Here is a 26,285-nt window from a genome sequence, read left to right on the forward strand (position 1 = left end):
GACGAGGACGTCGAAGAGCGCACCGTCCGCAACGCTCCCTGGAAGCGAACCGTCCGAAACAACCCCTGGTAAATGTTGGGTCCCTCTAGCGACGACGCCTTTGCACCAATGGGTCGTCCTCTACTTGCACACACCTAGATCGCTGCTATCATGACTGTGCTTTCAAAACGCTTCCCAACACGTGCTTCTGGTCGCGCAAAGTCCATCACTATCTTAGTGTACGCAAGAATACGCTCCTCCTCCGCCACCTCCCTCTTTGACGAATCCCGCGCAAGTCCAACGTACTTTCCTTCTCTCCTCTGGACACGCACTTGACGCCTACGCTACGCCTTTTTCCCCTTTTTCCTCTTCTCTCGCTTCCTAAAGCCGAAGTCTGTTGTGTCCTATACCTGTACTCTTCGCCCGTTTCTACTTTATCCAAACCAAATGACGAAAATCTCTCTCTCGATGTCCTCGTCTCTGCCTTGTTGTCTCGCCCTTCTATACTATAGATACATTGGAAGCTACACTATATTGGGTGTGAATGTGCTGGCTAAGCCATCGAAAAGTTGAGAGTCTGAGGCCACAAGACGAGAGGGTCAATGGTCAACGACCGACTTGTCGACGGTGAGCTTACGAGGTCCCATCGCCGAGGCACGCTCACGCAAGAACAAACATCTCGGCAGACCTTTGGTGGAAAGGTGCATGGGACAGGTAGTGGAGTGTATTGGCGAAAGTACATTGATTGAAGAGATTCTTTGCGGGGGAGTCGAGATACTCCTTTAGAGCATGACCCACGGCAAGGAGACAGGCGTGATTGATGTGTGACAAGAGGCTGGGGAACACAGACACGACGACGACGACAACGACGACAGCAGCGAGCGAGCGATTGCCGCTGAGATGGATGCGAGAAGAGAGAGTGATGGAAAGAGAGGGGGTGGCTGGAACTCGGTAGGTGATAGTGGTCTTGTAGAGGTATGAGCTCTGAAGGGACACGGCGACTGGCGTGCTACCGCGAAGAAGGTGCGGCGGGTGTCCAGATTGTGGATGAGAAAGGGCCTGTGGTTTGAACAGCTTGCAGCATTCAGGCAAGGAGTCTAAGTCCCATTGAACAGGGACCAGAGCTGCCACTGTCTTGCCGCTCCTGACCGTACAGTATGGGACGTCGAGCAGTCTCATGGCTACGCTAATAGCGGACAATGCAAGTAATGTACCATTTTCTATTGCCGCACATAACGAGAAGCGGCTTACTGCTGACCGTTCGATGCGAAGCTGAAACCACCGCTTGGTGCTGCCAGAGTGGGCTGGAAGGCGAATGCTCCCGAAGCATCCACTTGAGGCGCATCGACTCCAGTATCCGCTCCAGCATCCTCCTCGTCAGGGAAGTACTTGTCCATGATGAAGAAACACTTCTTGTAGATCTCAAGGTTCTCGTGATGTTGCAGCTGGTGGATAGTAACCATTCCACCGCACTCTTCAATGTGAAGTGCGTATTGGTTGACTGCTCCGGCTCCATTTGCCTCCTTGTCTTGATCACCGACCTTCAGAATGTTCTCCAGTCCGTCAAGGGCAACCTGAATGATCCGGTTGTCCATAGACTTGAGGATGTCGCACAAAGGCTTGATGCATCCCTGACTGACGAGGTAACGGATCTGGCTGGGCTCGTTCAGCCCTCCAGAAGTGGCATTTGAGATGGCCCAGCACGCCTCCTTCCTAGTCTTGAAATCAGCGTGGGCAAGAATGTCGATCAGAGGCGGGATGATGTTGTTGTCGATGACGGCCTGAATCTGGTGGCTAGAGCCGGCAGTAACGTTGGAAATGGTCCAGCAAGCCTCCTTCTTGATTCCGTCCTTGGGAGAAGACAACAGAGAGAGCAGCGGGGGCAATGCGCCAGAGGCGATCACCACTTGTGTCTGCAAGTCATCTCCTGTGACGATGTTGCCGACTGATCGAAGCGCAGGAGTCTGGACTGCTGTCGAATTGTGGACAAGTAGATCTACGAGACGGCGGCAGAGGCCTGCCTCAATGACAGCCTGAATCTTCTCGTTGGCTCCATCGGAGAGGTAGGAGACGGCCCAGCAAGCGTCAATGAGTACCTCATCGTCCGAGGAGTAGATCAGCTTCGTCAAGACCGTCAGGGCGGGGGCGACCTGTCATCAGAGGGACAAGTGGAGGCAAAGATGTCAAAACAAGTCCGAGAATTTCAGTACAGTAGAATGCCAGTGCCACTCACCAGCTCCCACTCGGGTTGGGGGTTCTTCCCTCGGCAAAAGTTGCTCAATGTCCAAGTCGCGTTACGCAGCATGCTGAGCCTATGATTCTCGTTCAGCAGGGCGATAAGGGGTCGCATGGCCCCTGCTCCCAGGACAAAGTCACGGCACTTGGGACTGTCTCCTGCAATGTTTCCCAGTGCCCATACTGCTTGCTCTCGAACGTCAAAGACCTGGGAAGATAGGAGCTCAATGAAGATTGGAACAGCACCCTCGCTGATCACAACTTGAGTGTGGTCTGATGTGCCCGAAGCAATGTTAGTGAGGGCCCACGCAGCTTCGAACTGTCAAGCAAGTGTCAAAAGCAGGTCAAGTCAGCGCTGGCTACGTCTCTATGCGTTTCCACAGTTTGCTTACTCACCTGGAGGGGGCTGTGTGGGCTACGAAGGAATTCAACGAATCGAGGTACGACACCGCATCCAATGACTTTGTCAATGGGAGGACTCCTCTCCTTGGAAAGAAGCTTCCTGAATTTGGTGGTGCAGTCCAGCTGAGCATCGAGATTTTCGGACATAACGCCTTGGATCATGATCGGCAGTTGCTCAGAAAGCTGTGTGAGATGCAGTGATGTCGGCGTGGGCGTCGTTAGCATGCATAATACCACCTCTCACGCTTCTTTGAGAAGGTTGACTCACGTCCTTGTCGAGCATGGCTCCGACGGCCTCCTCATCGTCGGTCTCTGCATCGCTGAGGGCGGCTGCGTCGAGATTCCTCCTCTTTGCCATGCTCTCCTCCCTCTTCTGCTTCCTGATCTCGACCTGAGCCTCCTCTCTCCTTCGGCGCAACTCATCTGCCTTGAACTGTCCCTTGTTCTTATAGGCGTCTTGACGACGATTGGTCGACATGGTGCAGGTGTGTGGGTGACAGAGATTGCTAATGGAAGATGGCGATAGGAATCTTCTTGGCAGGGAGGTGCAGTCAGCAGCAGCAGTCTAGTAAAAGACGAGTGTCAAGGTGGTGAGATGAGTGTGCTGCTGTGTGTCTATGTCTGTAGCTGTGGCCGAGACGTGGGTGTCTGGGTTGCTCGACTCGGTGAAGAGTAGGAAGGGCGTTTGCGATGGTGTGGGGGTGGCAGAGCGAAGGGGAAGGCGGGGCGAGGTGTTGGATGGACACACAGGCGCAAGTTTGAATCACATGTGACTTGAAGCACGCCGGAACGGAAGCAAGCACGGCAAAGCGGAGAGCGGGAAGAGTCAGCTTCGCAGACTAAACCCGACGGTGCCCCTTCGACCATTCCGCATTGCCGACTTGCCGACTCCCTCTTCTTCATTCGCCTCCTTCTTTCGGGTCTTAGTGTCTGTAGACGCATTCCTGTGTAGCTCTTGGGCCTGCGCCATGGCCGACACTCATCCTCGTAGGGCATCTTCGTCCTCGTCCTCGAGCCCAGCGATGCCCTCCAGGTCACCGGTAGCCGGGTACCACTCGCACCATGCCGCCGCCAATGCTGCCTCGGAGAAGGAGCTCCTCGACCTCTTGACCTCCATGCCTTCCTCTTTTCCCCATTCTCAGGTCTCATCTTCTTCTCCTTCGTCGAGTCAGGCATCTGGACAACCCGTTGCAGGGAGACGTCGGCCGCTTGCGACGCTGAGTGCACTGCGAAGACCACCAATCGACCCAATCATTCTCGCAGCCAGTCTCTCGTCTGGGCCCCAGGTCACGAGACATCATTTCCACCATACATATGGAGAGACGGCGCATGGTCCCTCACGTCAAATGCCAGCCAGCCAGAGACAAGCTGTCAAGGCAGCCCAATCCCAGCAAGCTCCCGCGCCGGCTGCCAGAACTCGCACGTCTCGCTCTCAGTCCACAAGCTTCGGCTCCTATGCCAACTGCGACATGGACGACAGTGAACTTCAAGCCGAGGAGTTGATCAGAGAAATCGAACCTGTACCCGAAGTAACAGACTCTGAAAGAGCCATGTACGCCAGTCGGCAAGCGCCTCGCAGCGTTCGTATCGAGCTGGAAGAGGAGGCGAAGAAGCTGCGTACAGAAGCACTAAAGCAAAGGGAGAGCCAAAGTCGAGAATCTAATCAAGGAAATCAAGAGCGAAAGCTTGAGGCTGCGCGTGTAGCTCAAGTGGCCTCATCTGTGGGTATCCGCGCTAGCGAGGAGGAGGGCTCCTCTTCTGCGCCGGGGACCAGCGCTCCTACCGCACCACCTGGAGACGACGGTCAGACTTCTCAGCGACCGCAAGGCACCGCTGCTCTTATCCAGCAGGCTTTGTCAGAGAGAAAAGCAATCGCCTCCGCCCCGACTACACCGGCTCTGCCTTCCACGCCGAGGGAGCTCAGCCAAGGGTCAATATCAGCTTCACCCGCCACTGCGATACCTCAACTTTCTCGCCTGTCCTCCATCGTCCGCCCACCGCCACTTCAGATTCGCTGCTATGCCCGCACGAGGATACCAACGCCTCATGGCGAAATCTTTTGCCATCTCTACCGCAACAATCGAGACAACAAGGAGCATCTTGCCCTAGTCATCGATCCTGCTCAGAATGAACCAGACGTAAACGTAGATGAGTTGTCGAAGCCTGCCGGCCCGCCCTCACTTCGTAGTCGAACGCTCGATGAGGTCTGGAGTTCTGAAGAGACTGAGATGGAGCGCATCGTCCGCGGCGCGTATGTCGGTAGGCTAGGCCCACATTGCCAAGTCGCAAGCGCCGGTATACGACGGGGCAGAGAACATCCTGCACATGCTAGCGAAGGCGATGTGGACTGGGAGGCACCCCTGGTCAGAATCCACTCGGAGTGTTACACCGGCGAGACAATCGGTTCACAGCGCTGCGACTGTGGTGAGCAACTCGATGAAGCTCTGCGCCTCATCCTTCAATCCGGCTCCGGTACCGAACCGTCACGCGACCCTTCCCGCGAAGCGAAGAGGCCCCGTTTGCCTCGTGGTGTTGTCGTCTACCTGCGCCAAGAGGGACGAGGAATCGGACTGCTGGACAAGCTCATGGCCTACAATCTGCAAGACATGGGCCACGATACTGTCAGTGCCAATGTCCTCTTGGGCCATCTCCCTGATGCGAGGAGCTACGCAGCAGCCGGAGCGATCTTGGAGGATCTGGGCGTCTCTAGCTGTCGCTTGCTGACTAACAATCCAGAGAAGATGGAAGCGCTAGAGGCAGAGGGCATCAAGGTCAAGGAGCGTGTGGGTATGGTTCCCAGGGCCTGGACTCAGGAGGTGAAGCGCTCAAAGGGCGGCAAAAGCGGATCGGCTCGAAAGGGCAAGAAGAAGTCGCAAAGGGTCAGGAGGCCTGCCGCCGGCCCGAAGCGAGATCGTCGAGTTGCTGCTCTTGCTTCCTCCCAAGTCTCCGATGAGGGCCTATCCCGCTCCATCCTCTCTCAAGCAGAGGACGATGACGAGCCATCCCATTTCGGCCGGCGACATCAGGGCTCGGACCTAGAGGGAGCGGAGGGCGAAGGCACACAAGAGTCGGCAAGCAGCAATGACGAGGACGACGAGGAAGAGGAAGACGATGGGGACAGCGACGACTACCAGCAACACATGCTCCGCTCTTCGGGGGCTACGCTGATAGGCGGTGCAGCTGCGCGCGGCGTGGAATTGGAGCGATACCTACGGACAAAGATTGAACGCATGGGTCATCTGCTCGATCTACCGGCAGCAAGCGGTGAGCAGACCGACGCTGGAAGTGCGGCTCCGGCGGCAGAGGTATCTGGTCTTGGCGGTGAAGGCCGCTCGACGGCGGATGGAGAGAGGGTGGAGCAGGGCGGAGATCGGGTATAGGAGGCGCAATCACAGACACGCTGAGCAGGGAGCGGGCTGATCTCGGGTAGAGTTGTAGATTCGTCGCTGTTGTATGAACGAACACATGCTTGGAGCGGATTGTAAGCGCAAGAGGAGAGGGTCTGGAGTGCTAGATGTAAGAGGCCGCCGATGCGATGCGTAAAGGTGAATCAATATGATCACTCTGACTCTGCCTTGGTGGGTGTGGCGAAGTTGGCGTGGCTTGTCGGAGCTTCAATGACGGTGGTGTGGGGAGCGGTGAGACACAAGCTGGGCGGGGGAGGGTGGTCGGAGAAAGCTCCGTCGAGTGGCTGGCTGCCTTTGCACTCTGGCTGCCTCTGATCCCTCCTCACGCCCACGGGTCTGGCCAAGGTCTGAGCTGAATATGGCTGGTGTGAGGTGTGAGACACTGGTGTATTGACGCACCGTGGCCGTGGCCCTGAGCGGGTCGATGGAACTTTGGTTGCTGGGCCGTGCTCCGGGCCCTGATTGGCGGATAGAAGTTGATTCTCATGGAAGCAAACAGCTTCACGCTCGCACCTCGCCTCGCCTATCGGCCCGCATTGCTTGCACCAATGCAATGTAGTGCTGCCCTGAGCGCCCGCCGTAGCGCCCAGTCGTCGTCGTCTGAGCTCCGGCCTCGGATGTCTCACGGCCATGTGTGTGTGTGTGTGTGTGCGCCTGCTGTGCTCTTCGATCGTCGAAGCAACAACACCCACCACTCCTTCCCCACTTCTTAAACCCTCGAACAACTCCCAACCTCATCCTCCCCCGCTGCACCCCACTGTCCTTTTGCTCCTCCTAACACTTGCAGCTTCGTCCTTGCCTTCTCAAGACCCCTATTCGGCCTTTACCCCTCAGAAGCAACTCAGGGTCTCATCCACCCCTCAAGACTTCATCAAGCAAGCAACCAGCCCCTCGACTGACCTCCTCTTTCCCCTCGAGACCCTCCTCTCGAAGCAAAAGCAACCTAATCCATTCTGCTTTAAAGCAACCTCATCAAAGAACCTTTGAGTGTCCCTTCCCTCCTCAACCTTCAACAAACCATCACACCTACATCTTCCAGCTCCTACTCCTCAACATGGTCCGACTCTCAACTGCCCTCGTCGCCCTCGCCCTTGGCGCCGCTTCTACCTTTGCAAGCCCTTTGTCGTCGGACAGCCAGGATGCTAACCTCGCCGTCAGGCGAAGCGAAGCCTTCAACAACCTCAGCCCTGGTGTTCGAGCTGTAAGTGACCGCCCTTGCGCACGGTCCCCTTTTGTCTTCCTGCCCGAGGATCCACTGACGCTCAAGCCCTCTCTCGGCTTTCCTTTGTCTTTCCTTACAGTACCTCGAGACTCTCGACCCACGAGACTACGAGATCGACATTCCTGATGAGGCAGAGCTGCAGCGTCGCCAGGTGACCAAGGACAACGGTGTCATCTACAACTGCAAGAAGGGCCGCGTAGCCGTCACCTACGACGACGGACCGTACAAGTACCACGAGCTCCTCAACCAGAAGTGGTCCGATGCAGGTCAGCAAGTCACCTTCTTTGTGAACGGTTACAACTACGACTGCGCCTACGACGAACCTTGGGTTACCTACCTCCGACACTCTGTTGCTGCGGGGTGAGTATGGGAGCTCCATCCGGAGGGATAGACGACGGTCAGGAGAGATTCTGACAACAATTGCCTATCACCACTACAATCATTCCCCTGCCTCCCCGTAGACACCTGCTCGCCTCGCACTCGTGGTCTCATCCTCACCTGACACAGCTCACGGATGCTGAGATTGACGAGCAGGTCAACCTGATGGAGACCATGCTCCTGAAGACTGTCGGTGTCGTCCCCAAGTACTTCCGATGCCCATACGGTGAATACGACGCCAACGTCATCTCCCGTCTGCAGAACAAGCACGGTCTGACCGTTGTGCAATGGAGCGACGACATTGGAGATGCTGATGGAGTCTCGGCAGCCAAACAGAGGGCAACTTACAACAGCTACACCTCGGGCCAGAGGCACCTCATCCTCAACCATGAGACCCACAAGTCTGCATCCCACACCGTCGCAGACACGGCCATTGCTCGTTTCAAGAACCAGGGTATCAAGTCGCAGACGGTACACGACTGCATCGGCGCTTCCGGCAGCCCCTACAAGGTCAAGGCTACACCTGGCAAGAGGGACTCCACCTGGACCTGTGCCGGAACTCCTTCTCCTTCTTCTTAATCGACCTGAGCGCCCGAGCTATTCTTGGCGAATTCACCGGTCCTGGCTGAGAAACATCCACTCTTCGCAGCTGACGATTCATACCAGCGAGCGCAATCCTTTCGACTTAATCAACACCTCAGACTTGTCACACCATACAGGCGCCATACTGCGTCCGAGCCTCTGAGGCTATACCCTCTTTTCGACTTCTTATCCCGCCGTGACTCGGGCAGCGGCCATCGCACATTCACTCACAGAACATCATGGCGTCGTAGCAGGCTGACCCTGCAGATACAGATTGTCTTTGAAGCCCCAACTTTGATTGGCCTCTTTGTCACCTTGAAATCTATCATCTTTCTCATCATCAGACTGTGTGTACTGCTGCGACTTGTGTGTTCCATTGATCCAGTCAGCATCTGTCTGGCAACGTTGTTGTTTGACAGAGTGCTGAGACTACGCCAAGCGTGGCTGCCTGCCTCGGTGCAGTCCGATGGGACCGGATCTCGGGTCTCGGGCCTCGCAGCAGCCAAGACTTGATGCACGCCCAAGCCGGAGGGTGCGGGGTGCGGAAAGAGGATCACCACGAACAAGCGAGGAAGCGGGGCATCGATGCCTCTACTGCTCCTTTGCTAGGTAGATATGAAGGGGTGACTCTTGAAGGGTTGTCTCCTCTTCATCTCCCTGTCTAAAGTTGATTCTTGCTTCATCTGTCCTTATTGACCCTTAAGACAAGGCTTCTACGCTAAGTCTTAGAGCCCTCCCGCTCTCAAAGGCGCCATGGTTTCCTCTTCCTCTTCCTCTTCTTCCTCCCCCTCATCCAGCCTACCCCTCACAGGTCTCAAGGTCGTCGAGTTCGCCGGTCTAGCTCCAGGTCCCATGGTCGGCCTCGTCCTAGCCGACTTTGGAGCAGACGTGATCCGCATCGACAAGGTCGGTGCAGCTCTCAACGCCGATGGGCTCTGCAGAGGGAAACGCAGCATTGCAGTGGATCCCAAGACAGGGGAAGGACTGAGGACGCTGAGGAGGCTGATTGCGAAAGCGGACGTGCTGATTGATCCATTCAGGCCGAATGTACTGGAGAGGCTGGGTCTGGGTCCGGCTGAGGTCGAGAAGGGCTGGAAGGAAGAGGGGATTGAGGGCAATGCGAGGCTCGTATACGCACGCTTGACCGGTTTCCAGCGGACGGGTATGTCGTCGCTCTCAGCTGCATAACGAGAGGATGAGAGTACAGAGGCTGATGTGGTACCCCTTCTTCATGTTCAACAGGGCCATATGCAAACATGGCTGGCCACGACATCAATTACATTGCCCTCTCCGGCCTTCTCTCGATGCTGGGGCCCCGCGGCGGCGCTCCTCAACCTCCGATAAACCTTCTGGGCGACTTCGCCGGAGGCTCCCTCATCTGTCTGATTGGCATCCTTCTCGCATTGCTCGAGCGATCAAAGTCTGGCAAAGGTCAGGTCGTCGAAGCCGACATGGTCACTGGGGCGAGATACGTGGCTAGTTTTCTCCTTCTGACATCGTACTTGGAGCACCCTTCTTGGGGGAAAGTGGTGAATAATGGGACAGATGAGGAGAGGGGAACGGGAATGCTGGATGGGGGAGCACCTTGGTATGGCGTCTATCGCTGCAAAGACGGCGGCTGGATGAGCGTGTGAGTATGACATCCTGCTTGGCCCAAAGTGTGACCTGCTACTGACAGGCAGATCTCTTGTTGGAATATCCCTAGCGGCGCCATCGAGCCGCAATTCTATTCTGCGCTTCTGTCGATCCTCAAGGAATCTCTCTCTTCCTCCTCACTGTCTCACCCTTCCCCGGCTGACCAACACAAGAAGGACGGCTGGCCTGCGCTGACACAGTACCTCACGGACGCATTCCTATCGAAGTCTCGGTCGGAGTGGGAGAACATCTTTGTCAACACCGACGCCTGCTGTGTTCCGGTGCTCACCCGGGACGAGGCCGCCGTCTCGGGCATCACGCCCGGTCGGTCGCAGGACCTCGTCGATGGTGGAGAAACCGTGGTGCCCTCTCCTGCGCCGAGATTGGCACGGACGCCGGCTAAGGTAGCCGCTGGAAGCCCTGAAGCTGGTGAAGACGAAGGAGAGTACGAAGCGTTGCTACCGTGTGGGGAGCACACGAGGGAAGTGCTAAAGGAGTGGGTGGGTCTCGGCGAGGATGAGATGACGGCCTTGGCGCGCAGCAGAGCGATCAGCGGTGATGGGCTTGAGGTCGAGGAGGACAACCTGAAAAGCAAATTGTGACCACAAGCATGAGCGTCAGGGCACACTGCTAATACATCACAAGCTTTGCGTCGTACCGTCGAATGCTGTCCAGGCTGTTAAGTCCGGGCCGAACCGTCTGCGGGGCTGCAGGTGGAGCGGGAACTTCTCAGGTCAGACCGAGTTCTCCGCTTCCTCTCCTTTCCGGTTGCCATAGCCATACTCCTCCTTAGCATTGCACGATCAGCAACTCTGAGCACCACTTCACCGTCCTCGTCACCCTATGATCCCCTCGGCATCAGCCCCGCTGCAGACATCATGGAAGACGCGGCGGTAGCGATGCAGCGAGAGTGCGCCGCCCTCCAAGACGACGAGCTGGTGGCGCTCGAGGCAATCTACCCTCCTGAGCAGCTGAGAATCGTTCGGAAGAGTGGCGAACGGCAGACAGAGGTCACCTTCAATGTTCCTGTCTCTCTTCACAAAGAGACGGATGTGTATATACAAGTCGATGGGAAGCCAGGGGAGGATCTGCCGCCACTACGCTTGCTGCACCTACCGCCACTGGCCCTTACGGTCTCGCTACCTCCTTTATACCCACTCCAAGAGCCGCCGCGCATCGTAAGGCTAGCTGCCCCATGGATCTCAGACGTCAGCTCTTCTCGGGCACAGTGGGTCAGACAGAGGCTGTTGGAGCAGTGGCAAGAGGTACAGGGCGAGGTTCTTTGGACATATGGCGAATGGGCTCGCGAAGGATGGGTAGACGAGACCTTGCGCTCTCGGTCCAATTCACCCTTCTCGAATGGTAAGACTTCTAAAGGTCTGTACTTTCAACATTCGAACCACAACACTGCTCCATCAAAGACCGGGACCCCTCTCACTCGGCCTCTGGGGGACACCCTGTCAGCGTACGACCGCCTGGCTCGCCAATCTGCCTTCGGCAAGGAACGCTTCCTATGCTCCATCTGCTTAGAAGCAAAGAGAGGCGAGGCCTGCACAAGAATTGAAGCTTGTGGTCACGTCTTCTGTAGAGAGTGTCTGCTGGACTACCTCACCTTGCATCTTACTGAGGGCTCGCTGAGACTAGCTTTGTCCTGTCCGGATGCCTCGTGCGTCTCTTCAAAAGCTCGTACCAATCAGGGACCTAACAGCGAGGGCAGTGCAGCTGATTCTGAAGTCCTCAAAGCCGGTTCAATCAGTGTTTCCGAGCTCTCGGACTTTCTGAAGGAGACGCCAAGCCTTCTCACTCGTCTTCGCTTCCTTGAAGAAAAGGAAGCAGCCGAGGCCGATCCTACCGCCGTACCTTGTCCTCGCCCGGACTGCCAAACACTGACGCCGAAGGACGCAAGTAACGACAATAGCTCACGATGGGAGGCATTTCGACAGTGCCGTACTTGCTCGTACTCGTTCTGCGTATGGTGCCGTAAGACATGGCATGCGCCATCCCCGTGCTCACTCCCTTCTACGAGCTCACTTCTGGACAAGTACGCTGCTGCTACACCGGAGGTTCGCAGAGCTCTCGAAGCACGATATGGTCGCAAGAATCTTCTACGGTTGAAAGCGCAATATGAGGAGGAAAAGGCGAATCAGGAGTGGCTCAAGGGCAAGACGCAAGCATGTCCACACTGTTCCTCTCGCATCGAAAAGTCACTCGGATGCAACCACATGACTTGTCAGCACTGTCAGTCGCATTTTTGCTACCTTTGTGGAAGTAGGCTGAATGCTGCGCATCCCTATCAGCATTTCAACACGCCCGGCTCGCCGTGCTTCAATCGACTGTTCGATGGCATCCTTGCGCGGCCGCCCGAGGGGGAAAACGAAGAAGGTGAGGGAGGGGTTTTAGAGACGGAAGAGATGAGAAGAGAGGCAGAGCAACACCTGGTTGCGCTCGCAGCGATCCAAGCAGCCTATGGCGAAGACTGAATCGCCTCGCCCTGTAGCATGTACATTAGTCATCATCGTGAACAATATGACCATTCGTCTAGAGGCTCGCCCTGGCCTGTGCCGCCTGCCCCGCGTCAATTTTGGCGCCGCGTGCAACGTGTTGGTTGCAGCCAAAGGCGCAGAGGAGATTCCGGTCCACGGCTGCGAGCGAAGTAATTGCCTCCGCCCCCTTTGTGCCTTTGCCTCGCGATCCCGTGCCTTGCCTTTCGTATCCCCATTGCACCTCAAGAACAAGCAGCGCTCTGTGCCTCGTCACCCAATCCTGTTCCGCCGCTGGCCCGCTCCGTCTTCTGAGGCTGGGTAGAGGTGTACTTTGATGCCGCGGCGAGGAATCTCGGTCTGCCTTCGAGGAGTACAGACCCCAACACAGGCCCTTAGCCCGAGCTTCGGACGTCCACAGGCTGTACCTATTCCACTCATATCCCGTCGCCTAGCATCCTCTGCCAAGAAGCCACCTTCTTCATCACCATCGACCTCGCAGAATCGACTACACGCAGCCCAGCCTCCTCCCTCCACCGGACCTCCCCGCCTGATCAGGTACCCTCCACGTCCACACCCTCAGACCTTGCTTCCTCCCGATTACTATCCGGCCCCACACTACTATACTCCCCCTTCACCTCTTGGCGCATCAGCCCTTATAGCAAAGCATCGAGCTGCCGCTGCAAGACGTAGAGGATCACGTATCCCTGTCCTGCCCTTCTTCCAGTTCAGGAGCTCCCTAGCAGAAGTCGACTTTGATTCACCCGTCGGCTGGGCGGCTCAGCAGAATCCCCTGACTTGGCAGTCTACGAAGCAGAGCAACAACGAGGCTCTCCGACAGCAGCGGCAGGGAAGTCTTCCTGGTAGTCAGCAGACGGATATCGGGGTACATCAGGTCAGACACGACGATCAAGTGCCTGTAGTTCCTCCTACGGAACAGAACAGTATGACACAGCATTCGACTGCTTTGCCGGCCAATGTTAATGGAGAAGGGAGTGTGAGACAGAGGCCAACTGCCACACATGCTCCAGAGAAGTCGCATGAGCATGAGCATAGTCATGGTCACACACACGGCCTCTTTGGGCACTCCCATTCTCATTCGCATGACCATGGGAGCCCCGAGGAGGCTGATCGGCTAATTGCAGCTCTCAAAGGCAAAGGTAAGTCGCTGAAACGAGCAAGAGATACAAATACGATACAGTGTCCCGCGCCGATTACTGACCATCCTCTTCTCACACCCACTCCCTAGGTGACCGAGGCAGCAACATTACACTCCTGGGGCTCTTTTCTAACATTGTCCTCTGCATCTCAAAGGGCGTGGCAGGTGTCTTCCTCAACTCCGCTTCTCTCGTAGCTGATGCAGCGCATTCTCTTTCGGACATGTTCTCGGACATGGTGACGCTCTTCTGCTGGAAGATGTCTCAGAAGCCTCCGTCTCGGACTCATCCTCTTGGCTATGGAAAGTACGAGACGATGGGCGGGCTGGGAGTCTCTGTGGTGCTAGTAGGAGGAGCGGCAGGGATCGGACTGCACTCTTGGGGACTCCTTTTGGAAGCCATTGGTCCCATGCTAGAGACTGCTCCCGTCTGGATCAAGACTCTAGGTAGCTGGTCCGGCGCTCTGGCTCAATGGGGTGGGCACAGCCACGGGGCCGAAGTGTCACACACGGCCGATGGAGTAGCAGGACTCCTGGACCCAAATGCAATGTGGTTCGCCCTGGCCAGTGTGCTGGTCAAGGAGTGGCTCTACCGCGCCACGTTGAAGATTGCAAAGGAGGAGAACAGCAGTGTGCTCGAGGCCAATGCCATTCACCACCGCTCCGACTCCCTCTCTTCTGGCGTCACCTTTCTTGCGATCGGGGGGTCATGGCTAGGATTCCCCATTCTGGATCCTCTGGGTGGTCTGCTTGTAGCAGCTCTCATCGGCAAGCAGGGCTTTGACCTCCTTTGGTCCGCTCTGTCGGAGCTGTCAGATAGGGGGGTGGACTTGGAAGTGCTGGAGGGCTTCGAGTCGGCCATGAGTGCCCTGCAGGGTGACGAGAAGCTCGGTCTGGTCGAGTGGCGGGATCTGAGAGCTGTCAAGAGCGGCGTCAGTACATTCGTCGATGTGACACTGGTTTTGGGCGGCCAGACCACTCTGAACGAGGCACGCGTGGTGGAAGACAGGGTGCGGGAGGCATTGATTGAAGCTCACAAGGGTGTCAAGGAGGTGCGGGTGCACTTTGCTCCAGCATGAGGCGAGTAGCTGGCGGCGCGGACATGTGTGCAGATGCCGTATGAAATCAATATGCTACTGCATCAGCACTGTACTGTGTGTCTGTGAGCCTGATAATGGTCTCTCTGGAGCCTTGCCGCCATGGTATGCCCTGAATGCTTGCCATGCTGCGTGTGTGACAAGTGGAGCAGGATGCGCCCTGTGTCTCTTTCCGTTGCTGGAGACGCGCCGTGCACAAGAACAAGTGGCAGCACAGCAACACAAGAGGGTGCAATCAGAGCAGCATACACTCAGCCTCACCTCACTACTCCCTCATACCACAACCTCCATCCCTAGTCACATCATGACCGCTCCTCCGACGCTCAACCTCAGCACGGTCATCCCGCCCAACCCCACCACCGTGCGCGGTCAAGCGGCCAAGATCTCCCTCTCCCCAAAGGGCGACCGCCTAGCCTACTGCAACGGCCGATCCGTCATTGTCACCTCCCTGCCCGGACTGAACACCCCCTCTGCCACCATCATCTACTCTCAGCACCCACACCCAGTCAGCGTTGCCCGCTTCTCACCCTCGGGCGCCTACATCGCCTCGGCCGACAGCTCTGGCCTGGTTCGCATCTGGGACATTCTCGGCTCAGAGCAGATCCTGAAAGCAGAGTATCGTCCCTTTTCCGGCGTAGTGCGGGATCTGGCATGGGATGGTGAGAGCAAGCGCATTGCAGTCGTGGGGGAAGGGAGAGAGAAGTTCGGTGCATTCTTCCTCGTAGATAGTGGGAGCTCCTGTGGTGAGCTGGGAGGACACGGGAAAGTCGTGAGCTGTGTGGCCCTTAAAGGGGCCAGACCTTTCAAGGCGGTCAGTGGTGGAGACGATACCAAGGTCGTCTTCTTTGCTGGGGTGCCGTACAAGGTGAGACTGACGCGAGAATACGAGTGACCGCAAGAGCGACGAAGTGGGTAAACCAATATTCACGCAGCGTCTCGTCCCTCGCTCTTGGGATAGTACGCCTCGACCCTCTCTTCGCACACCCGCTTCCTGCAGTCCCTTGTCTACTCGCCCTCGGGCAAGTACTTTGCTTCCTGCGCCTCGGACTCCAAGGTGATCCTCTACGATGGCTCCTCGGGAGAAGTGGTCAGCACAATCGACTCGGCCGGCGGAGGGGGAACCGTCTTCGATATTGCCTTTGTGGGATCCGACGACTCGAAGATGGTGAGCGTGGCAGCGGACGGCTTGGCAAAGCTGTGGAGTGTCCCGGCAGGCGAGAAGATTGGAGAATGGGATCTCAAAGCTGGACATGCCAATGCAGGAGACCAGCTCGTAGCGATAGTCGTCGCGAATGGTGAGACGGGTGTGGCTCTCAATCTTCTCGGGGAGTTCGTCACCTTCGACGTCACTCAACCGGGCTCGATCAAGGGGAGGTACCTGAACCCTACAAAGGGCATCACTACCGCTGTTCGGGTCAGCGCAAAGGAGATCCTGGCTGCTTCGTGGGATGGAAATGTCTACCGGTATCAGCGCAGCAAGGCAGGAGAGGCGGACTGGCAGGTCAGCACAGTCGCGGGCTTCAAGATCGGAGGGCCCGTCGTGACCTTCTTGCAGTCGGCCGACGGGAAGCCGGAGGAGGTATACGCCGTGGGACTGGACGATGTTTTGAGACGGATTGTTGGAGGCAAGACAGAGTGAGTAGTCGTGATGCTGCTCATCGAGTGCTGCAAAGGCCAGAGGCTGACGACAGGCATCCTCTCAGCTCGCTGTCACTGCCCTTGCCATCGGCTGCTAAGGGTCTGAGCGTCTCTCCCAAAGGCGACGTGTATGTCCTCACAGCGACCTCCGTAGTACTTCTCCCTGCCGGTTCCAGCTCTTTCAGCACTCCCCTTTCCAGCCTTCCCACCCCAGCACCCTCAGCCCTTTTCGCCTCAATGAACCACCTCGCCATCGGCTCTGAGCAAGGCAAGGTCTACCTCTACTCGACGTCAGCCCTGGACAAGGCTCCCCAGATCAGCGAGCGCAACCGCTCCGCCGTTACCGCTCTTGCCATCTCGCGCGACGAATCCTACCTCGCCAGCGCCGACTCGACGGGCAAGATTCCCGTGGTGTCCCTGCCATCTCTGGACCTCAAATTCTCCCAGTGGGTCTTCCACACCTCCCGCATCACATCACTGTGCTTCTCTGCCGATGGCAAAAAGGCCATCAGCGGCGGACTGGACTGTAGCGTATATGTATGGAGTACGGAGAGGCCAATGAGCAAGGTGGAGAAGAGAAATGCGCATGCGGGCGGAGTGGGCTGGGCTGGCTGGTTGGACGAGGAGGGCGGCAGTGGAGAGGTGGCTACCTTGGGTAGTGATGGAGCTCTGAAACTGGTGAGTAGCCGCTGAAGATGGGAGAGAGGGAGCTAGACAGACAGGCACCGGTTGCTGACCGTTGTCCTCGCGGTGCTCTGCTGTTCAATGTCCACAGTGGAACCCAAAGTAGAGAGCCTCGTCAACAACATCTGTTCGAGCTAGAGAGTCATTCATTCGTCAACAATCTGACACTCTTGTGTGATACTTCCATCGTCTATGATGGTTCTGACTGCTCGCGTCTGCCTCTGCGGCTGCTAGCTCTCCTGCTTGACGGTCGTAAAGCCTAACCGCCAATACAGCAACGGCAGCTTGCTCTCCTCGTCGGACTCCACTCCACCACCGGCACCGGTAGAGCAGTTTGCCTGCTGCACGCCCTCGACAGCATCTACCCTAGCAATGAAGAGCCTGCTGCCCGCTTCTTCCGCTTCATCCACCTTGCCTTGCCCCTCGCCCTCTCCTCGGTCATGAGCAGACGAGTCCATTGTGATGACTTCTGAGCCGAGATCCAGGCTTGTCTCGAGGGTGCAAGCCAGCGCACCGAGTGAATCTCGCAAGAGGGGCACTCCTTCCCCTTCCCCTTCCTCCTCTACTTCTCTCTGCCCTTTGTCCGTCCCTACACTCCCGCCTGCCGTACTACTACGGGAAGAGAACGCATGTGCACTCATCACTAGATCCTCCATGTGCAGTGGATGTGCATCCCCTCCCATGACCTGCTCTGCCGAGCCCAGCTCCCCCTGTGTCACCGCTGCTGCTGCCGCTGCAGCCTTACTAGCGCTACTCCAGAGGAGCGTGGGGTGCGTTGCGGGGTCGAGGGGAGCAGTGCCTGGTCGGGCAAGAGAGGCAGCTATGCGTGCCTGTGTGCTGGAGAGAAGATTGATGATGAAATGCGGGCGAGGAGAGAGGTGGCTTGAAGGGTACTTCGCTGCCCGTATCCTCTGAGAGTGACGCTGATGGTGGAGCAGGGCGTCGGCCATGCGACTGGGCAGCTTGAGGGAAAAGGCCACTCGAGGAGGGTCAAGGGAGACGGTCGTTAGAGAGGAGAGTGTGGCTCCGTGCACCAGCAAGGCCTCCCCTCTATCTGCTTCTTCCTCTTCTCCAACAATCGTGCTACTACCCTCACTGGCTGAGCCTTTTGATTTGGAGGCAGAGGCAGGTGGGAGGAAAGCAGTGATGATCGCTACCGGCTGAGCGGACTGCCGCATGAGAGCGCGGATCTGCGCTGCGACGTCCTTTGATGGCTCTCGAGACTGCTGCTCTGCTCCTGAGGAAGACGCAGATGAGAAGCACCTCCGAGATTTGTTGGAAATGTAGCGCTTTGAGGGCGGTCTGCATCTTGATCTCGAGGAGGGAGGCAGCCGTGGACGAGGGAGAGGAGTGATAGCGGCTCCATTAGAGCTGGTCGAGGCCATCCGGAGCCAAGAGCTGCTGCCATTCAACATGCTACTGTTCCCTGCGCAACATGAGGAGCATGGTCTACTGATACTCATGGGAAGACTCTGTCAAAGCCGAGGATGACTGAGGTTGGGTATATAGGCTCGCAAATGGGAGATGATTGGTGTTGTGTGGGGTCGTCTGTCCATCGGGAAGAAGGCAGTGGCTGCCGTGTGGAGAGCAACACTATTCCAACTCCGCCAGCTGCGACCCAGACTACTTCAATCAGGAATTGGTGAGAAGATCGACACAAGACTGACACCATGACCATGACCATCGTCTCTGGTACCACATCTTGATCTTGTCATCTCGTACTCCTCTGCTGCGCCCGCAATGGGTCTGCTGACGATCATTCGCAAATCCGCACATCGCGAGCGGCAGCTCCGTCTCCTCTTCCTCGGTCTGGACAATTCGGGCAAATCGACCATCCTCAAACGTCTCCTTCACTCCCCCGACTGGGATCGTCTCTCCCCTACACTAGGCTTTGACATTGTCTCCCTCTCCCACCCGCCTTACACGCTGAATATCTGGGATATTGGAGGACAGAGAACCCTGCGGCCTTACTGGAGAAACTACTTTGAGCGAACAGACGCCCTCGTCTGGGTTGTGGATTCGGGTGATCGAACACGCATGAAAGAGTGCAGGGAGGAGCTGTGGGAGCTCATGGTGCGTGAGGAACGGCTGGCCACTTGCTCTCTCTTGGTTCTAGCCAACAAGCAAGACTTACCAGGAGCAATGAGCAGTGAAGAGATTCGAGAAGTGTTGGGATTGGAAGAGCTATTGAGAGTGAGGGGAGGAGGAGAAGGGAGGATCCTACCTTGCTCGGCGGTCAAGGAGATGGGATACCAGGAGGGATTGCAGTGGGTCGTAGAGGACTGTGAACAGAGACTTTACTGGTCTAATGCAGTGGATAGGCATAAGAAGCTGGAAAAGGCGCAAGAGGTCGCTGTGCAGGGCGAAACAGAGGATTCTCTACTGGCGGGTGAGAGAGATGCTTCAGCTGCAACGGCTATCCCCACAAGCTGAGACAAGAAGGGCAAGAAGACACAACCAACAGAGGCGTCTGCCTCTACCTCAAGATTGATCTCGAGCGTCTCGTTCGGATTGGGCTACGACTCGATGAGCTCATCGACACTAGAGCCTCATCCAAAAAGGGCCGTGTTGGACTGTCAAAGGTCGAGCACGGTCACGGTCACGGCCGCCATCGCCAGTCGCCCTAGCAGTCACATGCTGCAACAGACCCCTCGCAGAGCCGCTTCAGCCAAAACACTCTGTCACACGAATTATGAGTTACGGCACACCAAGTATAATATAATCAACACGGTGGGTGGAGCAGGTACTATGGACAGAGGCGAACCAGCGCCTATCGGATATGTGGGCAAGGAAAGAGACGGGATGGATGGATGGATGGGTGGATGGATGGTGACGACGATACCTGTATGTACAACACGACGGGGGAAATATTTCGAAGAAAGTATACCTATATAAACAAGTGCAATAGCACTAGACTTGAACCGCATCCGCACCGTCCTGCTTGCTGGGTCTTCGCTCCTGAAGATGAGATCCAGTCTCGCGCTCTCGATCTTGAGCAATGCTACGTTGGAGCGCATCAGGGACGCCCTGGACGTGTGTGGCTTCGGGCTCTGGACTTGCAGTGATCCGTCTCACGAAGCGGGGTGCGACCATCTTAGCACTGCCGCTGCTGCTGCTGCGACGTGGGAAGTTTCTGCAAAACCATGCTTCAACTCGCAGGAAGAAGGTCTGGCCGAGGAGATCGCTCACGAAGCCTTCCTCGCGACCCGATCCGAGCTCTTGGTCCCCGGCGACAGATTGTGCGGGGCCATTGGAGTCTTTGAGACCCGTCTTTCCCTCTGCTGCTTCAGCCGACTGGCCAATCCCGTCATCGAGTCGGAGATTTTCCATCAGCAGAGCGACCAGCACCGAGCAAGCGAGCAGGGCAGTGAAGAGGATCATAATTAGTCTCCACACCTTGTTATAACCCTTGATCACTGCGTCTCTCTCCTCTGTCCCAATAGGGTAGTCTACGATCCACGTGAGTGGAGCGGAGAAGACCGCCCCGACCTGATCTGCGACTCCGATGGCGGCGAGCTCTTCATTGAGGTAGCGGGGGACAAATGTAGACCATAGTGTGCCGCTGAGGGCATTTCCAATGGCAGCACCGATACTCTGGCAGATGTTGAGCGCCGCAATCGCTTTGCCTACATCGCTGTCCAGCAAGTTCAGCGGACCCGGAGAGCGTGTGTAAGTACCTCGAGGCTGAGTGTCGGCTCTCAGTGTGGCAACGACGGTGATGGCGTCGTCTGACTCGTCCCTCGTCACCTGAGCATCAACGCTGCTACCGCTTTGGTCTTCCCAAGATGCTCCGCCAACGGTCTTGTTTGGCGAGCCTGCCCAGCGCCGCTGAGCATCGATTTGTACCATCGAAGGGATCACTGCCATGCTCGCGCTTGCTCCAAATCCCATCAACACCTGCGAGACGACGATCCTAAAGAGACTAGGTGTGTCGTTCGGCCCGCGAAGGATCATCACGCCTGCACCAATAGTGAAGAGCACTGCACCGAATACGACGAAGTACTTGACTTTGCGTGCGTAGCGGACAACGAGTGCGATGGGCAGGCACCCCAGTGCGTACGAGAAGCTGAAGACCGAGGACACATTCTGCTGCGCGTCGGCCGAGGTGCCCATGACTACGTAGAGATAGGTGGGAAGGTAGGCCGCAGCTCCGGCAAAGGATGCCTGGAAGAGGATCTCGGCCATGGATCCAAAGATGAAGGTTCTTGAGCGGAAGAGCGATCTCGGAATCAGTGGGTACGGTGCGTACTTGAGTTGCCAGACCAAAAAGGTTGGTAGGATCAGCACACCAGATACGAGGAGGGGCGCCAAGCATCTTGGTTTAGCCCAGGCTAGTGCAGGACCGGCGAGGATGAGTGGTACCAGGACGCCGGCAGTGCCGCTCCCAAGAAGGGCCAGGCCAATCACGTCTGCCTTCGAGCAGGTGGTCTTGAAGGTAGAGGACCACTGTCTCCCCTTTGTCAGGACCTTGTCAGACGGAATCGGGTCTGCGTCTGACAGTGTGCCCGTCTCTCGAGTTGGTGATGGAGTGTAGTGCAGCAGTCCCACCAAGGGCAGCAATGCGATGGGTCCGAGTATGGAAAACAAGGCAATGCCCCACCTCCAATGAGTCGACAATGCGCTGAAGATGCTAGATGAAATAAAGGCCCAAACGAGGAAGCTGAGCTGTGGTAGGATAAGGAACAGCTGTCGATCCCTCGAGGAGGTGACGCGGGCTACGAGAATTTGCTGCAAGATGACACAGCCATTTGCACCGAGCTCGTAGAAGGTAATGCCTGCTGTGTAGGTTGCGACGGATGTGGAACCAGCAGTAGCGCCATGACCTGCTACGTAGCAAGCAAGGGCGACGAGCCAGGCAATCTGGCTCCCTGCCAGTTGCTCGAGAATGGCAAAGGGCGGGCCAGCGAGAGCGGCGATCACTGACCGCACCACAGAGATGAAGGTGAGGGAGGAATGTTTCTGAAAGGAATTGGCTGCGAGGGTCTGAAAGGAGTAGGTGACGAGGCGATCCAGGGAGAGGATGCTGCCCCAGATCATGATACAGAGAAAGCACCAGCCCCACCGGTAGCGCGTCTGTATGCGGTACCATGGCTGCTTGACGACGTCGGCGGCAGGTTGGTCATGGCGTCCAGACGTCTGATTTCGTTGATGGGAGTGTGGTGTGGGGTTGACCGAGCCTTGACGCTGAGGCTGGTCTAGCAACACGCCCATGAGGACGTAAGCACAGGCAAGGCGAGATGGATGAGCTCGTGTACAGTGCTAGGCGAGGGGTACGTCCGTCGAGCGGGTGGGAGGATGGAGGCGGCTAGCAAGGCATGTGAACAGTGGTATGAATGCGACGTCGAGGTAGGATGCAGAGGGAAGAGGGAAGGAGAAGGCAAGGTGTGGGTCTGAGTCAGGGAGTGCGGGTGAAATCGCTAGAGGGTGAGCGATGGCTGACGATGGACACGGGAGTCACCGCTGCTACCTTCAAATTCGCTTCATGGCAACGGAACGGCGTAGGAGTGGCGTGTGAGATCAGTCGTCGTCGTTGTCGCCGTCGGTTCCGCTGCAAGGAGAGACAAACAGGCAGACTGACTCACGCCGCCGTCCAAGTGCACTCGCAGCCCTCGCCCGCCCTTACAAGACTATTTTGCCCGGACAGTCACCCCGCGCGCCAAGAGAGCAAAGCACGGGCAACCGACAACTCGGCAGAGCAGCCACGCGACAAATGCACGGATGGCCCGCGGCTCTCCCGCGGCTCACCCCATGCTCCCTTCCGATCCGACGCAACTTGCCGCCGGTCCTGCCCACTCCCCTACCACGCTACCGGTACGCCATGAATGCTCATTTCACTGGTACTGCTAGAGACCACGAGCGTGCTAGCTTGGCAAGTAATGATATATCGGCGTGACTGGCCCAGAGTATGGGCGTGACTTCTTCCTCGTCAGGACCTCTTGCCTGCTTGACTACAGCTGGAGGACGCCGCGAAGAGGCCGAAGACGGAAGCAACGGCCGGGGTGAGTCCGGGGCTCGGACAAGTAGAGTATAAGAAGCTACCCCGCATTTCCATTGCACCTTGCCAGCTTGCCTGTTTCTCCCCCTCACTAGCCAGATTGCTACACACGGCTACTGCCATGCCGACTGCAGATCATCTTCCGAATGTGACTTGGGTGGGCAGCGGCGAGTACACAAGTGGAATGGTGGGAGGCGGGAGCGAGAGCAGTCCTTCCGACAAGAAGGTGAGTGGAGCCAGCTACCGCACGCAGCCAAGCGGCCGCATCGGCTCACTTCAGTCTCTTCGTACGCCTCTCAGGTCGGCGTTGTTGGTCTAGTCTACTTTGACCTACGGAGAAGAGGTCTGTGTGGACCCGAGCTAAGCATGGTGGGAACATCGGGAGACAAGCATGCCCAGATCAAGGCGCACTTCAAGAAGAACATCGAGGCCAGATACAAGGACATGGACACTACCTATACTGGATACCCTGCACCGGGTGTCAAGGACGCCGATGCTTGTGAGTGTAGTCTAGTGCTGCGCAGCCTTGCCCACGGCATCACGCTGACAGCCTGCCGGCCTTCACTCTCTCCCTCCCACAGACAAGACGGCCATCGACGCACTCTCCCCGGGCGACGCCATCACCATCTTCACTCCTGACTCCACCCACTTTGCCATTGCCGAATACGCATTGCGTCGCAAGATTCACGTCTTGGTGACCAAGCCCGCCGTACAGAAGCTCACCGACCATTTGCGTCTGGCTGAGATAGCTCAGGAAGAAGGTGTACTGTGCTATGTAGAGCACCACAAGCGCTTCGATCCGGCCTACTCGGATGCGAGGGAGAAGGCGAGGATGGAGTTGGGGTCGCCGAATTACTTCTACTCGTACATGTCACAGCCAAAGCAGCAGCTGGCGACCTTTGCTAGCTGGGCAGGCAAGGATAGCGATATTTCCTACTACCTGGTGAGTCTGCACAGCAAGAAGGCCCAACAGAGATCAAGATGGGGTTATTGACTCTTGCCATGACCTTTTGTTGTTCTTACAGAACTCACACCACGTGGACATCTTCGACTGGTATGTCCGAGGTCGGGCAAGACCCGTCAAGGTAACCGCTTCCGCATCAGAGGGCATCGCCGAGAGCCTCGGCTGCCAGGCGGGTACAGAAGACACAATCACCCTCCTCGTCGAGTGCGAATTGCTCGATGAGTCGACTGGCTCCCCACTGTCAGGTCAGCGCGCCACGGCCATCTTCACCGCCAGCTGGACGGCTCCTTCAGGTGCAGGTGTGCATAGCGAGCAAGGTTTCCACTACGTCGGCACCAAGGGCGAAGCCAAGGTCAACCAATCCCGGAGAGGATACACCCTCGTCAAAGAAGACGGGCAAGGTCAGGGCGCTTCGGCAGACATCAATCCCTTCTACATGCTCTACTCGGCCGATCTAGACGGACATTTTGCTGGCCAGAATGGTTATGGGTACCGCTCTCTGGAACTCTTTACCAGGGCTTGCACGGCGATCAACAAGGGGGAGAGGACAGCAGAGTCGTACGAGGGGGTCTTGCCGACTGTGAGTAGGCGGGGGAGGAGTAGAGCGGAGGAGCGGCAGCGGCAGCAGTGGACTGACGGTCTTTACCTCCTCTTCCACTTCACCACCCAAAGATTAAAGACACCGTCTACACCACTGCGATCCTCAATGCCGGCCGTGTCAGTCTCGACGAGCAGCGGAGCGTCAGGATCATCACGTCGAAGGACGGCGTTCCTTCCTTGTCATAGTCGTACCAGTCTTCAATGTATGCATAGAAAGCTGAAAGTGGTGACGAGTGCAATCTACATGACCCTATCGCGAGACCCTACAATGTCGCCTTTACTTGACTTCCTTGAGCGGATACTCGAAGGGACCAGCATCTTTCCTCCTCCAGAGCTTACGCCTGTAGAGGGGCGATGAAAAGCGAGAAGACAATCAGTCGTCAGCTTCCTCGTCTCTTTCTTCACCAAGAGTCCCTCCTGTCCTTCTGCCACTTCAGCTTCTACTCACTTCCTTCCCGTCCTAGCATCTTCGACAAAGACCTCCATGCAGTACTTCTTCTTGAACTCCCTGATGAACCGCGGATCCCAGAGCTCGCTAGCGATGCCCAAGTCTTTACAGCACCGCATTAGGGCATTGGACTTGGCTGCTTCAGAGGCAGTTGCGATGCCATTTGGATCAAAGTACTCTTGCTCGCCGCGGGCGGTGGAGACGAAGCTGAAGAGGAGAGCCAAAGGGGGAAATAGGGAGGGGTGAAGATCAGAGGGGTTGACTCTCTGGTCGAAGGTGCAGCGTGTGAAGCCTGTTTTGTACTTACCGACCGAGACACACCAGTACCCATTCCCTCGAGACCACCTTTGGTCCCACGTTCGTCTCTCCCCGAGGAGCCATGGCCCAGCCGCCGGCTCCGAATGCACGTGTGAGGACCCTCCTGTACTTGATCTCGGGTAGGTAGAGGAGTCCGTCTGTAGTGGAACCGTCAGGCGATAGGGGAATAGGAGTTGAGAAGGGTCAGATGAAATTGCTTCCCACAATCAATGAGGACATTATCGTGACGGAGATGGAAGGATAAAGTGCTGTATGACTGTTGCATTGTACAATGAGAAGCTGTGTATGCAGGGAACATCCGCCCCTTGTAGGCCGTACCCTTTCTCTTCTGTACATTCAACTCCATCCGCCAGCGGACCGGGGGTTGCTCCTCTTCTTCCTGGTCTCGTGCCCCTCCATGGCCCGCCTCATGGCTGCGCCTGGCTTTCCTTCAGACTTGGGAGAACACTCTGCCATTTGTTGATCGGGAAAAGCTTAGGAGTAAGCTTGTGATCCCTCTTCCCAATGGGGCGTCAACAGAAGTAGGGTGGTATGCGGCAATTGGCGGTGACGAAGACGGAACGCTCATACCGCCGCTCACATCGCCCTCATACGGCTGTATGGACCGTACGGCCTGCCACTGCCCTAATCCACGACTCAGCAATGTCATTCTGCAACCACTACTCACCAGGCTTGATCTCCACATCCTCTGCATTGATCTCCTCTCCCAGCACTTCTGCCGCCTTTCCACCGAATGGCTTCTCGCTCATTCCAGCAAAGCTCGTCGTCCAGTTCTCCTGCTGCTCTCCATTGCTAACTCCTCCTGCTCCACCACCAGACCTGGCAGCGGCAGCTTGTCCAGGCGCAGCAACCGAAGCGTCCACTTCAGGTCCACTGGGTCCCGGCGCGGAAGGACGCGAGGAGATGTCTGCTGCTGAAGTCGAGTTGCCCGAGGGAGCATAGGACGAGGAGGAAGAAGACGAAGAGGGCTTGCCAGCTTGCTTTACCGACGATGGAAGGTCGTGCAGGTCTGCCGCTGAGGTTGCGGCGGGCTTCTTGGAAGCTACGAGGAGGCGAGGGGTGGTG

At 56.9% G+C, this 26,285-nt stretch overlaps 13 protein-coding genes across 13 annotated transcripts in view; 9 read left to right on the forward strand and 4 right to left on the reverse strand.

Moving 5' to 3' along the window:
- BCV69DRAFT_278564 (hypothetical protein) overlaps positions 1–315 on the forward strand; it is a gene marked incomplete at both ends in the record, with an annotated part of 1,163 nt that extends 848 nt beyond the window's left edge. Inside the window, one exon of the mRNA XM_025491209.1 lies at positions 139–315. Within this exon, the coding sequence (XP_025346173.1) occupies positions 139–315 (177 nt within the window). The remainder of the gene's footprint in view (positions 1–138) is intronic.
- Positions 316–1,226: 911 nt separating this feature from the next.
- Positions 1,227–3,094, reverse strand: BCV69DRAFT_314206 (putative SRP1-importin alpha; the record flags this gene model as incomplete). The annotated part of the gene is made up of 4 exons (XM_025495098.1): positions 1,227–2,129; positions 2,213–2,533; positions 2,611–2,799; positions 2,885–3,094. The coding sequence occupies 4 exons, from the start codon at positions 3,092–3,094 to the stop codon at positions 1,227–1,229; spliced, it is 1,623 nt and encodes a 540-aa protein (XP_025346174.1).
- Positions 3,095–3,486: 392 nt separating this feature from the next.
- Positions 3,487–6,186, forward strand: BCV69DRAFT_284612 (hypothetical protein). The gene has a single exon (XM_025493102.1). It carries the CDS (start codon positions 3,585–3,587, stop codon positions 5,994–5,996), a length of 2,412 nt encoding a protein of 803 aa, XP_025346175.1. The 5' UTR covers positions 3,487–3,584; the 3' UTR covers positions 5,997–6,186.
- Positions 6,187–6,776: 590 nt separating this feature from the next.
- On the forward strand, positions 6,777–8,547 carry BCV69DRAFT_284613 (glycoside hydrolase/deacetylase). Its single transcript, XM_025493103.1, has 3 exons — positions 6,777–7,224; positions 7,325–7,605; positions 7,707–8,547. Exons 1-3 carry the CDS (start codon positions 7,078–7,080, stop codon positions 8,200–8,202), a joined length of 924 nt encoding a protein of 307 aa, XP_025346176.1. The 5' UTR covers positions 6,777–7,077; the 3' UTR covers positions 8,203–8,547.
- A 411-nt stretch (positions 8,548–8,958) lies between these two features.
- Positions 8,959–10,442, forward strand: BCV69DRAFT_251963 (putative alpha-methylacyl-CoA racemase; the record flags this gene model as incomplete). The annotated part of the gene is made up of 3 exons (XM_025490455.1): positions 8,959–9,367; positions 9,448–9,835; positions 9,911–10,442. 3 exons carry the CDS (start codon positions 8,959–8,961, stop codon positions 10,440–10,442), a joined length of 1,329 nt encoding a protein of 442 aa, XP_025346177.1.
- Positions 10,443–10,748: 306 nt separating this feature from the next.
- BCV69DRAFT_242327 (hypothetical protein) lies at positions 10,749–12,182 on the forward strand (the record flags this gene model as incomplete). The annotated part of the gene is made up of 2 exons (XM_025490031.1): positions 10,749–11,526; positions 11,575–12,182. Coding segments are annotated over 2 exons (1,386 nt in total), but the record flags the coding sequence as incomplete, so codon positions are not given.
- A 1,084-nt stretch (positions 12,183–13,266) lies between these two features.
- BCV69DRAFT_251934 (cation efflux protein) lies at positions 13,267–14,555 on the forward strand (the record flags this gene model as incomplete). Its single annotated transcript, XM_025490452.1, has 2 exons — positions 13,267–13,480; positions 13,570–14,555. 2 exons carry the CDS (start codon positions 13,267–13,269, stop codon positions 14,553–14,555), a joined length of 1,200 nt encoding a protein of 399 aa, XP_025346179.1.
- A 262-nt stretch (positions 14,556–14,817) lies between these two features.
- BCV69DRAFT_284617 (WD40 repeat-like protein) lies at positions 14,818–17,072 on the forward strand. The gene is made up of 4 exons (XM_025493104.1): positions 14,818–15,438; positions 15,532–16,208; positions 16,277–16,889; positions 16,987–17,072. Exons 1-4 carry the CDS (start codon positions 14,878–14,880, stop codon positions 16,999–17,001), a joined length of 1,866 nt encoding a protein of 621 aa, XP_025346180.1. The 5' UTR covers positions 14,818–14,877; the 3' UTR covers positions 17,002–17,072.
- A 53-nt stretch (positions 17,073–17,125) lies between these two features.
- Positions 17,126–18,280, reverse strand: BCV69DRAFT_300804 (hypothetical protein; the record flags this gene model as incomplete). Its single annotated transcript, XM_025494498.1, has 1 exon — positions 17,126–18,280. One exon carries the CDS (start codon positions 18,278–18,280, stop codon positions 17,126–17,128), a length of 1,155 nt encoding a protein of 384 aa, XP_025346181.1.
- Positions 18,281–18,458: 178 nt separating this feature from the next.
- Positions 18,459–19,567, forward strand: BCV69DRAFT_58582 (Arf-domain-containing protein). Its single transcript, XM_025495373.1, has one exon. The coding sequence runs from the start codon at positions 18,636–18,638 to the stop codon at positions 19,326–19,328; it is 693 nt and encodes a 230-aa protein (XP_025346182.1). The 5' UTR covers positions 18,459–18,635; the 3' UTR covers positions 19,329–19,567.
- Positions 19,568–19,580: 13 nt separating this feature from the next.
- Positions 19,581–22,380, reverse strand: BCV69DRAFT_284621 (MFS general substrate transporter). Its single transcript, XM_025493105.1, has one exon. The coding sequence runs from the start codon at positions 22,104–22,106 to the stop codon at positions 19,806–19,808; it is 2,301 nt and encodes a 766-aa protein (XP_025346183.1). The 5' UTR covers positions 22,107–22,380; the 3' UTR covers positions 19,581–19,805.
- A 287-nt stretch (positions 22,381–22,667) lies between these two features.
- On the forward strand, positions 22,668–24,716 carry BCV69DRAFT_284622 (NAD(P)-binding protein). Its single transcript, XM_025493106.1, has 5 exons — positions 22,668–23,116; positions 23,191–23,389; positions 23,472–23,833; positions 23,916–24,434; positions 24,527–24,716. Exons 1-5 carry the CDS (start codon positions 23,012–23,014, stop codon positions 24,638–24,640), a joined length of 1,299 nt encoding a protein of 432 aa, XP_025346184.1. The 5' UTR covers positions 22,668–23,011; the 3' UTR covers positions 24,641–24,716.
- Positions 24,717–24,740: 24 nt separating this feature from the next.
- BCV69DRAFT_242316 (mitochondrial genome maintenance MGM101) lies at positions 24,741–25,993 on the reverse strand (the record flags this gene model as incomplete). The annotated part of the gene is made up of 4 exons (XM_025490030.1): positions 24,741–24,795; positions 24,903–25,109; positions 25,210–25,357; positions 25,888–25,993. Coding segments are annotated over 4 exons (516 nt in total), but the record flags the coding sequence as incomplete, so codon positions are not given.
- Between the last annotated feature and the right edge of the window lie 292 nt (positions 25,994–26,285).

This window comes from Pseudomicrostroma glucosiphilum (genome assembly GCF_003144135.1).
Source record: "Pseudomicrostroma glucosiphilum strain MCA 4718 unplaced genomic scaffold BCV69scaffold_13, whole genome shotgun sequence".
In the NCBI taxonomy this organism is placed as follows: Eukaryota; Fungi; Basidiomycota; class Exobasidiomycetes; order Microstromatales; family Microstromataceae; genus Microstroma; species Microstroma glucosiphilum.